Genomic DNA, 13,395 nt, shown 5'->3' with positions numbered 1-13,395 from the left:
ATCCGAACTCAGGACCTTCGGAAGAGCAGTCAGTGCTCTTACCCACTGAGCCATCTCGCCAGCCCCAAATCACATATTTTTAAACTTCTGAATAGCCTATCTGCCAAGGCTTGCTCGTTACGACTATTCCTTTTAAAGACATCAATATATGGAAAGGAAGAGCCCAAATTAGAGGGCGACCGTTCTCAAAACAAAAAGAGGAAGGAATACCAAAATAAATACGGAAAGACAAATGAGTTAGAGCTAAAGACAGACTCTGTGGCTCCATCTCTACTGAGAAGCAAGCTCTCCTTCAAAACGATTAGAGTATCTAAAGTTGTAGGATAGTTCAGGCAAAGGGAGCTTGTTTTAAGTTCACTGCTGAATTATCCCTTGAAGATTTGATTTGCTCTCTGTCTACAAACATTTTTAAACCACAACTTCAAAATGCATTAATTGTTTCCTTTAAGAGTTCCTTATTCTGTGGATTCCTAGCCAGCATTTGTTTCAAAATCATCTCAAGAACACACTGTGCTCTCATCCTGATGCATTAGAATGAGCCTTTCCCATGGAATGGGAGGTCTGAACAAAAGGCATGGGTGGGAAACTTGCTGAGCATTGGTTCAGGAGAAGCCTAGGATAGTAAGTGTATTTGTCTGTGCATTCCAGTTGTGTGCAGGATTCCTAGTCCTCCACTGCACTGTCCTACTCCTGCATGTAGGGTAGCCAAATATCCTGGTTTGCCAGGAACTCAGTAGGTCTTCCAGGGCACAGGACTTCCAGTTGTAAAAAAAAAAAAAAAAAAAATCAAGAAAATTGGGCAGGAGAGATGCTTAATGTCACACCCAAGGACCTGAATTCTATCCCTAAACCCAGTAGAAGGAGAGTTCAACTGACTCCCACAAGCTGCACTCTGACTTCCATATGTGCACAATCAGACACAGACACACACGCACATACACACAACAAACAAACAAACAAACAAACAAGTAATGGTGGAGACATAGCTCAGTGTTTAAGAGTGCAGATTGCGGGCTGGTGAGGTGGCTCAGTGGGTGAGAGAACCGTCTGCTCTTCCGAAGGTCCTGAGTTCAGGTCCCAGCAACCACATGGTGGCTCACAACCACCCATAATGAGATCTGATGCCCTCTTCTGGGGTGTCTGAAGACAGCTACAGTGTACTTGTATATAATAATAAACAAATCTTACAAAAAAAAAAAAAAAAGAGTGCAGATTGCTCTTGCAGAGGACTCAGGTTAGGTTCCAGCAGTTCACAACCCTTATAACTCCAACTCCAGGGGGGAGCTGATGCCCTCTTCTGGTCTCCATGGTCACTGCACACACAACAGCGTACACACAGAAGCCAACCTCCATACACATAAAATAAAATGTGAAGAAATTGAAATAAGCAAAACAGAAATGTTTTTAAAAGTAATTAAAAATTTCAAGCACAATACTTAGGATAAGTTTATTTGGATGCCTGCTGGCAAAGCCTCCCCCAGACCCCACAAGGCACACCGCCTCCCCCCGGCCCCACAAGGCACACCTCAATGCAGTCTACTAAGCACATCTCAGCAGCTTGCTGTTGTTGCTGCCCAGTGACTATTTCCAGATCTGGTTTCTGTGACAGGCACACAGCAGCAAACGCTCAGGCAGGCCTCCAGCCCAGCATAGTCTGTCCATCAGATAGTGGGACCCAGACTTGGACACAGAATGAAAGCTTAGCTTTCCTTTTTGTGATAGTTGAGGACAGGGGAGGAGATAAGAGGCCATGGGCTGATTCTATGCACTTATTTCATTTTTTTTTTCCTATACCTATTAAATTTCTGTTTTCCAGTCACTGGCCAGCAACAGAGCTGTCAAAGGCCAGACCCAGTGGTCACAAAGCAGACTCCACTTTTCTCCAAAGCAACCTATGTGGTAGGAGCTCCCAAGGGAAGCAGACATGTTGGCTCACAACCAGAAGCCCAGTACTTGGGATGCTGAGGCAGGATTTCTGTGAGTCTAAAGCCAGTCTGAGTTACAAAGTGAGTTCTAGGCCACATTGGGCTTACAACACAAGACTGTCTTAAAAAGCAAAACAAACTAACCTACATCATTCAACCCAGGGAAGGTTTTATGTAGACAAAACAGTATCCCAGACATATAAGTGAAAGGAAAGGGTAAGTTTTTTTTTGTTTGTTTTTTGAAACAATGTACCCTGGCTGGCCTGCAACTTGCTATTTAGACCAGGCTAGCCTAGACCTCTCAGAAACTTGCCTGCCTCTGCCTCCTGAGTGTTAGGAATGAAGGTGTGTGCTACCACATTAGGTCTAGGTGATGACTCCTTGGTACCTGTCTGAAGCCAAGGGTGATAAGAGGGACTGGGGCCACAGTAAGAGAGTGGAAGGAAGCTGTGTTCTCTCTTTGGTGGGCCAAGTGGCAATAGTAGTCAGCACTTACAGTGAACATTTTCAAGCCAGGCATGACCACCCATACCTGTAACTCCAGCACTCCAGGAGCAGAGGCAAGAGAACCAGGAATTTAATGCCATCCTTGGCTACATAGGGAGTTTGAACTCAACGTGAGCTACATGAGATTTTGTGGGTTTTTGAAAAATCCAAATAAAGTAAATAAATAATAAATAAGTGAACACATTGGTCAGGGCAGGTGTTACATGCTTGCAATCCCAGAATTTTAGAGGCAGAGGCAGGAGTATCACTGAAAGTTTCAGGTCAGTATGTTTTATATTAGCAAGTTCCAGGTCAATCAGAATTACTGACTGGTAAAACTATATCTAACAATAAAGATAGAAACAAACAAACAAACAAAAACAGTGAATATTCTCCTCAACACAAAAATCCTCCAATGAGAACTGATACTTTAAAGCACATCTATGTGAGCCAGGTATATAGCTCAGAAGTAGAATGCTTGTCTTGCATGAAAAAAGACCTTAGGTTTGAGTCCCATTGACGGGGAAAAAAAAAAAAAAAAGGATTCCAGATGTGTGGACATTCTCTGAATCCCTCTTTAAAAGCTAAAATGAAATCTAGAAAGCATCCAAAAACATCCCCAAATGTTCATTAAGAAGGAGTTAACTAGCTACGTGAAACATGGAGCTCCAATCTGTTATAGGGAGCACGGCCCAGATAGTGTGAAGATATTCATCTCTCTATACAGTCAGTATGACTGTTGGGAGGTCTTTGCCCTCACAGATAAACTGCCCAGTGTCTTATTCTACAAGTCTGGGCCAAAACCAGCTATAGAGTCATGTTCAACCAGATTTCCTTCTTGCCTCATGTGGACCATTACTCTGCTGGCAATAGTGTTTACAGAAACCCCCAGAAATGACAACCTCTAAGAAGTGCTTAGAAGGGCTAGTGAGATGGCTCATTGGGTAAGAACACTAATTGCTCTTCAGAAGGTCCTGAGTTCAAATCCCAGCAACCACATGGTGGCTCACAATCATCTGTAATTGGATCTGATGCCCTCTTCTGGTATGTCAGAAGACAGCTACAGTATACTTATGTATAATAATAAATAAATCTTTGGACTGGAGCGAGCAGGGACTGAGAGAGCAGAGTTTACCTAAGTGAGTGGAGTTGACCGGAGTGAGCAGAGGTCCTAAAAATTCAATCCCAACCACATGAAGGCTCACAACCATCTGTACAGCTACAGTGTACTCACATACATAAAATAAATAAATGAATCTTAAAAAAAGAAGTGCTTAGAAAAGAAGTGATGTACACACAGTTCATTCAGTGTAATTTCAGTTGAATTGGAAAATAATTTTGAGCATGTGTAAATGCAATATTCATATTTTGCATGTAAACACAAAACCTATATGTCAGGAATTAAACCTAGGCTTCATGTATGCCAGGTAAGCTCTCTTCCTCTGACTTCCCTGGCCCTTCCATGTGCTTTATACATACCCAGGAACTGTCTGAGAGGATGCAGAAGAATAATTTGCTACTCTATAACTTCCATATTCTAGTCTACCACGGTCATACTATTACTTTTCTATCAAAAAGTGCTTTAAAGAAACTGGTTGTTTGTTTGTTTGGTTTGGTTTGGTTTGGTTGGTTGGTTGGTTTGGTTTTTGGTTTTTCAAGACAGGGTTTCCTTATATAGCTCTGGCTGGCCTGCAACTTGCTTTATAGACCAGGATGGCCTTGAACTCAGAGATCTGCCTGTGTCTGCCTCCAGAGTCCTTGAAGGCATGCCCCACCACTTGGCTGAAACAAACTATTTTTGTTTTTGTATGACTTTTTTAAAAAAAGATTTATTTATTTTATTTTATGTATATGAGTACACTGTAGCTGTATAGATGGTTGTGAGCTATCATGTGGTTGCTGGGAATTGAATTCAGGACCTCTGCTTGTTCCTGTCGGCACCGCTCGCTCTGGCCCAAAGATTTTATTTATTATTATATCTAAGTACACTGTAAAGTCTTCAGACACACCGGAAGAGGGCGTCGGATCTCATTACAGATTGTGAGCCACCATGTGGTGGCTGGGATTTGAACTCAGGGCCTTCGGAAGAGCAGTCAGTGCTCTTAACCACTAAGGCATCTCTCCAGCCCCTGCTTTTGTTTTTAATTAAGTAAATGTGTGCTATTCTGCAAATAAGACCGTTCCAGTATAGGTATTTTAAGTTAAGCACTGACTGAACAGTATATATTATGCTAAGCACACAAGTATTGGATGCTTACATTTACAAGAGAACTCTTGGCAGAGTCAAAGAGTCTAAGTTCTAACTCCATCTCTGTCATTTTCTTGACTTTGGCAAGTAATATAAACTAAATGGGCCTTGTGGCCCTCCTTCATCTAATGTATACGTGGCAAATGATGGTAAAGTATCCAATGTTGGCAAGACACAGCAGACAGCCAAGAGTAGCCGGTAGTTACTGAAGTTGCAGTAGTCACCTATTACCCTGTAAGACTCATTAAGAAGATTCTACATCCCTCCCCCACAATTCTCCTGCTTTGTTAATTGTTTTTATTTTCCCAACTCCTTTAACTCTTTTCTCAAAATCAATAGTAATTATCAGATTCTCACAAAATAGATAACTAAGCCAGGCATGGCAGTACACACTGAAATCCCAGTGTTCTGCATCTTGGTGCCTTTGAGGACAGTATGGGCCTACAAAGTGCGATCAGGTCCAGCCTGGAACATAAGGAGACCCTGTCTTAAATGAGATGAGCAAGGTTGCGCATGCCTTTAATCTTAGCACTCTGAAGGCAGAGGCAGGCAGATCTCTGTGAATTTGAGGCCAACCTGGTCTACATAGCGAGATCCAGGCCAGCCACAGTTATGTGGTGTAAGAACCTCTCTCAAAACAAATTAGCAAATAACTAATGAAACCTGCTGTCATGTTATGAGGACTTTAGGAGGTGTGTATCATCAACAACTCATTGATCTTCTCTATGCATAGGCGAGAAAGGCCCAGGAAAGTCCTGCGGTAGCACCAGCAGGTCAGCAGAGCCACGGTGCCACATTCCAGAGAAAATGGTGGCTTATTCATCCCAAAGAAAAAGTTTGCCAGCTACATGGGCTAGCTCAAGCAGCCCATAAACAAACACTACGGCTCTTTTACACAACAGAGTTTTGTACTAACTGTACACAGTTCCAGGGGGATTAGACTAAAATGAAAAGAGGCAGCCAGATGTACAGGCTGTTTGAGAAGTGGAGATAGGAGGGCCTCAAGTTTAATCCCAGCCTGGGCTATACACGAAGACCCTTGTCAGAAAAAGAAAGGTTAAGAGGAGGGTGTAGAAGGGAGGGGGCCAAAGAGAAGGGAAGAAGGAAGAGGAAGGGATGCCCATTCTTCCCCTCCCCCAGCCCTGAGGGCTCTTCAAGGCTGGCTCAGAGCAGCTATGCATGAGCTTTGGGGGGACCTTATGATGGTGCTGACCCTGGCTGAGAGCTCTCACACTCCACAGGAGACTGCCATGGGTTTGCAAGATCCTGCCACCACCCTGTCATTCCTTGACTCTGGTGAAATCTTTAGTGTTTCTCAGCGGTTCTCTGCTTGTTACTGCTGGTGTTTCTCCTCGGCTATTCCAGCTGCCCTGCTCCAGCCTTCTCTGTTGGTGCCTGTCTATGTTGAGAGTATCATAATTACCCATTAGGTTGGATAATAGGAAAAGTGTTCCACTAACTAGGTCTTTCCCTATGTCTCTGAATGTCAAAGGTCTGGTTTCGTTGAGCAACTAAGAAGTGGGTGTACTGGTGTGGAGGACAACCATGCATTTTAAGCACCGAGGTGAGGCACGGTGGAGAATTCTGGGTTGTAGTCGCAGATGTACCAGCTCATGGGCATGACAGCTCACTGCTCAATTGCCTAGTCTTTTCCCCATGGGAATACAAGAGCAATACAAACAAAAACGGGAGTTGGGAGATCAAAAGTAAAGGACAGAGGAATAAAAGGGACTAGAGGTCTATCCAGGCAATAATACCTGATTCTTGCTGAGGACATTCTTTCCAGAAATCCGAAAGGGGAAAAAAAATCCTAAATAACAATCTCAAACTCACAATGACTCAAAGCAAGAGTTCCTGTTTTCTGTGTCCGGACAGCAAAAAAAGATAAGCCAGAAAAATGACCGTGCAAAGTCATATTGGGTACCAGAGTCCTGAGCGATGGGTTCAAGGAAAAGAGCAGAAACATTACCTCTCCTAGGGACAACCCTTCTCTCTCTCAAAGACCAAAATCCCGGGAGTTCTGTAAATTTCCGCGTTTCCATATCTAAGGACCTAGGCAAGTCCAGAAAACCCACCCGTTATCACTCCCAAATTTTACTGTCACCACCAGGAGCTGGATCAAAACTGGACTCTGAAAGCAACAAGAAAAAGAACACATAGTAATTGACTTGATTCTGGACAAAAATAAATAAATAAATCGATCAATATTGTCATAGTTTAGTGAAAAGGACATGCCGACTTGTGGGAGTGGGCCCAGCCCCTGGACGTGTCCAGGGCTCCCCTTTCCCAGGGAACCCAAAGCAGGTACTCAGCGCAAAAAAACGCACAATGAGACCCAGGTGCGTTACGCCACAAAGATCCTCGGCAGGAGGGAGCTGCCCCTGTGGGCTCACGTCCCCAAATGACCCAAACTGGAAGAACGGGTTGATGCAGACCCTTGGCATCCGGACCACCGGAGCCAAACAAGACAATAGAGCCATAAAGAAGAAAATGACAGGAAGAGCTGGAGGAGCCCTGGAAAGGGACCGGAGAGGGGTGCAGAAATGGAGCTGGAAGAAGAGCCCGGAGAAGGGGGCGTGGAGTGACTCTGCCTCGGAAGTCTATGGTCATCCACCGCCTGCTTCCAGGCGCCGCAGCCTCCGGGACAGCTCCCTCCCTCCGCCCGCCTGCCCTGCCGCTCCCCTTGTCCCGCACCGTGTTGTAGAACTCGGCGATGGCAGGCACGATGGTGTAGTTGTCCTCGCACCAATCCAACTCCGAACTGCCAGCCCGCAGCTGGTCCCACCAGTGCGGGGCGCCCATGGCCGCTCTGGAGCATCGGAGCAGCTTCTCCGCAGCGGCGACCAGCCCGAGCGGCTGCGAGGCACACTGTGCGTCTGTGGCTTTATGCTGTGCGAAGCAGCCTCCGGATACGGCGCCTCCCCGCGGGCCTCCCAAGCCGGCCTGTGCTGGCCTGCCACCGCCCGGGCAGACCCGCCCGGCCCCGCCCCCGGGAGTCCGGGAGCACGGCGGCCACGCCTACCCGGGGCGGGACCTGACTGGCCGGACCCCGAAGGGTAGGACCCCGGCCGTCGTGGAAGCCCGACTGTAGCCACCAGCTCTCCGGTTCCACCGTGGTTGGTGGCAAAGGCCTTCAAAGTCACTCTTGTCCTCGTGCGTCCAGGTTGTGTAAAGAACGCCAAAGCGGCCTCTACCCTTTGTAAAAAAAAAAAAAAAAAAGTAAAATACGGAAAAAATGCACAGAGACCCGGACTCCTTTGGACTCCAGGGGAGTTCGCAGCGATTTTCTCACGCCTAAGGAAGGTTCTTGTTCCTCTTGAAGGCAGAACAGCTTTACCAGACCCAACTTGCTGCTGGCTAAAGTAAAAAGATCCTCAAGGCTGTAGCAACAGGTTCTCTGGACCCTTCCAAGCATCCTGGGCCACCCACCCCAGGAGAGCGTTTCTGTAGTACTGAATGTTTAGTCGTTTATGGATAGCACAGACTTGAGGGAACCTTCAGCCATCCCAACCCACAGAAGATGCAGTATAGCAGGTAAGAACACACAAGTGCAGAACATAATACATGCATCGTTGTATGTAGTACATATAGTAATATGAACTGGGTACTGTTGAGAGAGTGTCACTCATTAGGTGTCCCCAGTGGCATCCGGGGCAGCGGGTTCTATTAACCTTTCTACCAGTGTGAATGTTAAAGCTAGTCATCAAGTTCAGCCCAGATGACCTATCTGCTCGTAATGGTTTTGCATCGGTTAATTATTCTGTAGTTTCTAAATGTAAGCCAGTTTTATGCAGTGAAGGTATGATCTTGGAGAAGAGCATTTTATGCTTTTCGTTGGCAACTCAGGGAAGTTCCAGGTAAGGACAGTGGCAGAGATGGCAGCAATTTCCACTGGTTTGTCATTTCCTTGCTCAGGCAGGTCTGCCTTCTCTCCTGGCTGGAGCTACTGTAAGCAATGTATCTGTATGTCCACACAGCCATTGATTGTCTCCATGGCTGGCAGAAGCTGCCAGTCTCCACCTCCTTTTCAGGAAACCCAGTGTTATTCCTTACAGGCCAAGCCACTCCTATGACTTCATTATCCCTCCTTCTGTCCCCTCTTCCTTCTCTAGAGCCAGTTTTACTGAAGGTCTTCTGGAACCCAAGGAGAAGAACATAGACTGTGACCTCCTTCCAGGGTCAGTTGCAGGCTAACAGGAGTGAGCAGGCCAGAGCCACAAATGAAAAATGCATTGTAATGCCTCCCTGCACTGTAAAGCTCCCCCACTGTTGTATATTGAACACCAACTGGTCCAGCAAGAGAACTGCTTTCTCATGTGATCATATTTTTCTCCTCCTGATAGCCTAGACAAAAATAAGCTGGGTGTAGTAGCACAAGCTTGTAATCCCGGGAAAGAAAAACTATCCACATCTATCTATCCAATCTGATATAAAACAGTTACTGTGTATGGTAACTTTCTGAATTTGTGGTCCACATGATCAAAATGTTGCCTGTTAGTCCTGTAACATTATTTATCATTTGCAACATTTTTATTTTTAACTTTTTTGAATCAGGGTCTTATGTAGGCCAGACTGGCCCTCAGAGTGCTAGAATTTATAGGCACATACCACTACATCCAGATTCCTTCTCATAAAAAATAAAAATAAAAATAAACAGTGTGTTTTGTAGCTTTCCAAAGGTTGTGGTGTGATAATAGAATTTACACATTCATAGGCATTAGATAACTCAGTTTAAATTCCTAGCATTGTAAAAATGTTGATGATAGACCCGCACAAATAGAGGCTATTCAGGGGTCCTCAGTACTTTGTAAAAGGCTGAGTCATGTGGAAAGGGGTCTGTATGAATATACACACTCATGGAGAATGCCACACAAGTCTGTTCATGCATGGAGAGACTAAAAGCAGGTGCCAGGTCTAGTCTCGATCACTCTCTGCTTTCCCTTCTACCCAGGGTCTCTTCCTGAACTTCACATCTGCATTTGCTCAACTAGTCTGACAGCCAGTGGACCCCAGTACTGATCCTGCTTCTGTTCTCCTTGGAGCTGGGTTACAGTCATGCATCAGATGCATGACTGTACACATAGCAATGTCTTACAAGAGTTCTGGCATCTGAATTCTGCTCTTTATAATTGCTTAGCAGGAACTCTTGACCCCTGATTCATATCTCCCCAGTACTTAGTGTCTTCAATATTTTAATTTTGTATTTATTTTTATGTGTATGGGCATCTTGTTTGCCTACATGTTTGCCTGTCCACTACATGTGTGCAGTGCCCAGAGAGGCCAGAGAGGGCATTGGACCCCTGGAACTTGAGTTATAGATAGTTATGAGGCACCGTGTGGGTGCTAGGAATTGAGCCCAAATCCTCTGGATGAGCAGCTAGTGCTCTAAACGATTGAGCCATCTCTCCAGCACTCCACTGGAGCATGTATTGTCAGAAATATTTCAGGATTTAAGTCAAAGTCCTTTACTTTGAGAGAGAACAAGCTCTTTTACCTTCTTGTAGGGTCTCTGGCTAGATTTAGGATTCCAATCAATACAAAAGCTGGTTTTGTTTTGTTAATTTCACATGTGTCCAGAGGTTCTCACAAGCTTGAAGCGTGAAGAAATGCTCAAAGAATAACATTTAGGGGGACTGTTATGAAATGGCTCAGTGGTTAAGAGTACCAACTACTCTTCCAAATGGTCCTGAGTTCAATTCCCAGAAACCACATGGTGGCGCACAACCATCTGTAATGAGATCTGACGCCCTCTTCTGGAGTGTCTGAAGACAGCTACAGTATACTTTTATATATAATAAATAAATAAATCTTTTTTAAAATGATATTTTTGTACTAAACTAGAGCAATAATATTTTTTTAAAACAAGGTTTGGTGGCTTTAAATTTACAGAGATCTACCTCCAGTACTGGAATTAAAGGCATAAGCCACCATGCCCAGCCCAAGAGCAATGACTTTATATAGTGAGTAAACAATGAATCTAAGGCCATGGTTCTCAACCTGTGGGCTGCAGCTCCTCTGACCCTTTCACAGAGGTCACCTAAGACTATCTGCATATCAAATATTTACATGGAGACTCATAACAGTAGCAAAATTACAGTTATAAAATAGCAGTGAAAACAATTTTATGATTGGAGATCACCACAATATGAGGAACTGTATTAAAGGTCACAGCATTAGGAAGGTTGAGAACCACTGCTCTAGGCACTGCTACTAAGAGAAATGTGAGACAGGAGGATGTAGGCACGGCGCTAATAGAAGATGGAGCTTGCACAAAGCATTTCTTTAGTTGAGTTTACATCACCAGACTCTAGTGCTCTAAGCTATGTTCTGGTCTCAGTATGCATAGGACAACCTTCTCCCACCAAAACTCCTTTAGTTGTTTTTTTCTTTCTGTGGTGCTGAGGATAGAATCTAGGACCCCAAGCATGTTAGATACACTCACACTCCCTTCTACATTTCTAGCTACCCCTCAAAGAATTCTTTTATCTTGCTACATATAGGGGAAAGGTTGACTGGCTCGATCTTTACAAATGTACAGTGCCTTAAGTGATTTCATCTTGAAGTCATCAATATACCAGCCCAGCATTTTTCTGCCTTAATCCTTTCATCTCCTTAATGCCTTCTTACTACACACTGCGTGAGCCACTAGCTGTGGATGAGAACACTAAAACTAGAGAATCCTCCAGTGACACCCATGTTGGTCTGCTGATGACTATTACATTTTTTTTTTCTGATCATTAGTCACTTTCCCAGTGACTCTAATGATCTCATTTAATATCAGTAGCTATTGTCAGGTAAGCAATTCTGAGGTTGAGCTCTACTAATACTATGGTGCTTCAGCAATCAGTGGTTTCACTGTATGTGTGTGTGTGTGTGTGTGTGTGTGTGTGTGTGTGTGTGTGTGTGTGAGTGAGTGTTGTGGGGAGCGTGGCAACAGGAACAAAGCCTGGCTCAGTTCTGTGCTGAGTTTGCTTATTGTACCTGTCTTAGTTAGGGTTTTATTACTGTGAACAGACACCATGACCAAGGCAACTCTTATAAGGACATCATTTAATTGGGGCTGACTTACAAGTTCAGAGGCATGATGCAGGAGGAGCTGAGAGTTCTACATCTTCATCTGAAGGCTGCTAACCGAATACTCACTTTCCAAATCCAAAGTCCCAAAATATATATTCTTCCAAACAAAAGCATGGCCAAGCCTATACATATATATATATATTCTTCCAAACAGCAATGCCCCAGTTCTTGGTACCAACTTCTGTATTAGTCAGGGTTCTCTAGAGTCACAGAACCTATAGATAGTCTCTATGTATTAAGGGAATTTGTTGTGATGACTTATAGTCTGTAGTCCAAATAACCCAACAATAGGCAGCTGTGAATGGGAAGTTCAAGAATCTCAGTCCCATGAGGCTAGTTGTTTCAGCTGGTCTTCTGTAGGAGTAGGTTCCAACAGATGTGCTGGTGAGTAAGTGTAAGCAGGTGAGAAGAGTGAGTTTTCTTTCTTCCGGAGTCCTTAATGTAGGTCTCCAACAGGTGTGGCCCAGTTTAAAGGTGCTTTGTCCCAAACTGACCTTGAACTTCAATCTCCTTGCCTTAGTCTCCTGGGATTAAAGGCATGTACTACCTTGCCTGGGCCTAAACTTTTCGTGGCCACTGTGCCTCAAGATCTCCATGCCAAATTCCAGGTCAGAAACTTGTGTCTTCCAGCCTCAAAATCTGGATCACATGTGGGCCCTCCAATTCTGGATTGTAGTTCATTCCAGATGTAGTCAAGTTGACACACAGGAATGGCTATTACAGTACCTTTGGTCTAAATGGAACCAGGTTCTGAGGAAGCCATCATGCAAGGAAGCCAACACACCCACAGTATCTTGCATTTTTACTTAGCCTGCAACAATATTTACCTAAGCAAATATCTGATGGAAAGTATCCAGCTTAGCTCGTTCCACGAGTAGAATTTATCAAACCACAGAATCTTTACTGGGAAAAACAAAAACTGTAGGCACCTGAGCCAACGAGGCAAGAAGTGCCTGATTAAGGATGAAATTCTTTGCATTTCTCTGTTTGGCCAGAGTTCTCCTCAGCTTGCTCTGTGGAGGCTGCTGATTCCATCTCAGGATAAGCCAAGCAGCAGCCACAGCTGGGAATGTTTCAGATATGCAACTGTCTAGTGCCCACTACAAATACACTGGCGGTCCCCCAGTTCATTCTCGGCCAAGTTTTTTGTTGTTTTGTTTTGTTTTGTTGTTGTTTTTGTTTTTTGTTTTTTTCTTTTGGTCTTAAGGCGTTTTATTATAGAAGAGAGAGAGAAAAGGTAGAAAAGTAGAGGCCAGCCATGGCCACGTGGTGAGAGAGGAAAAGGGAGAGAGGGAACAGGAGGTGAGAGTAAAATAAGAAGCTAAGAGGTTGAGAGAGCTCAGCCACGTTTAAGAAGTGTGGGAAAAGAGTACAGTTTCGCTCTGGTCTGTAATTCTTTAAAAAGCCAAATCTAACAGTTGATGAGGGGCCAAATGAGAGCAGTGTATGGTGACAAATATAAAGGCTAATTGTGCCACCTTGGCTACATTTGGAATCACCAAGGAGATGCAGAAGAAGGAAGAGCACCCTGAATGTGAGCAGTGTGACCCCACAGGCTGTGGTCCCAGACTGGACAAAAAGGGGGAGAAACCTAGATGAGCACCAGCTTTCACCTCTCCTAGCTTCCCGACATGGACACAATGTGACCAGCTTGCCATG

General features: G+C 44.5%; 1 protein-coding gene across 1 annotated transcript in view; it reads right to left on the bottom strand.

Moving 5' to 3' along the window:
- The window catches only part of Acer2 (alkaline ceramidase 2), a 48,085-nt gene extending 40,459 nt beyond the window's left edge, over positions 1 to 7,626 (bottom strand). Inside the window, exon 1 of the mRNA XM_031377812.1 lies at positions 7,354 to 7,626. Coding sequence (XP_031233672.1) covers positions 7,354 to 7,461 — 108 coding nt within the window. The 5' untranslated portion in view covers positions 7,462 to 7,626. The remainder of the gene's footprint in view (positions 1 to 7,353) is intronic.
- Between the last annotated feature and the right edge of the window lie 5,769 nt (positions 7,627 to 13,395).

This window comes from Mastomys coucha, unplaced genomic scaffold, assembly GCF_008632895.1.
Source record: "Mastomys coucha isolate ucsf_1 unplaced genomic scaffold, UCSF_Mcou_1 pScaffold18, whole genome shotgun sequence".
Classification (NCBI taxonomy): domain Eukaryota; kingdom Metazoa; phylum Chordata; class Mammalia; order Rodentia; family Muridae; genus Mastomys; species Mastomys coucha.
Note: the sequence above shows the minus strand (reverse complement) of the source record. Positions and strands in the feature narration are given on the sequence as shown.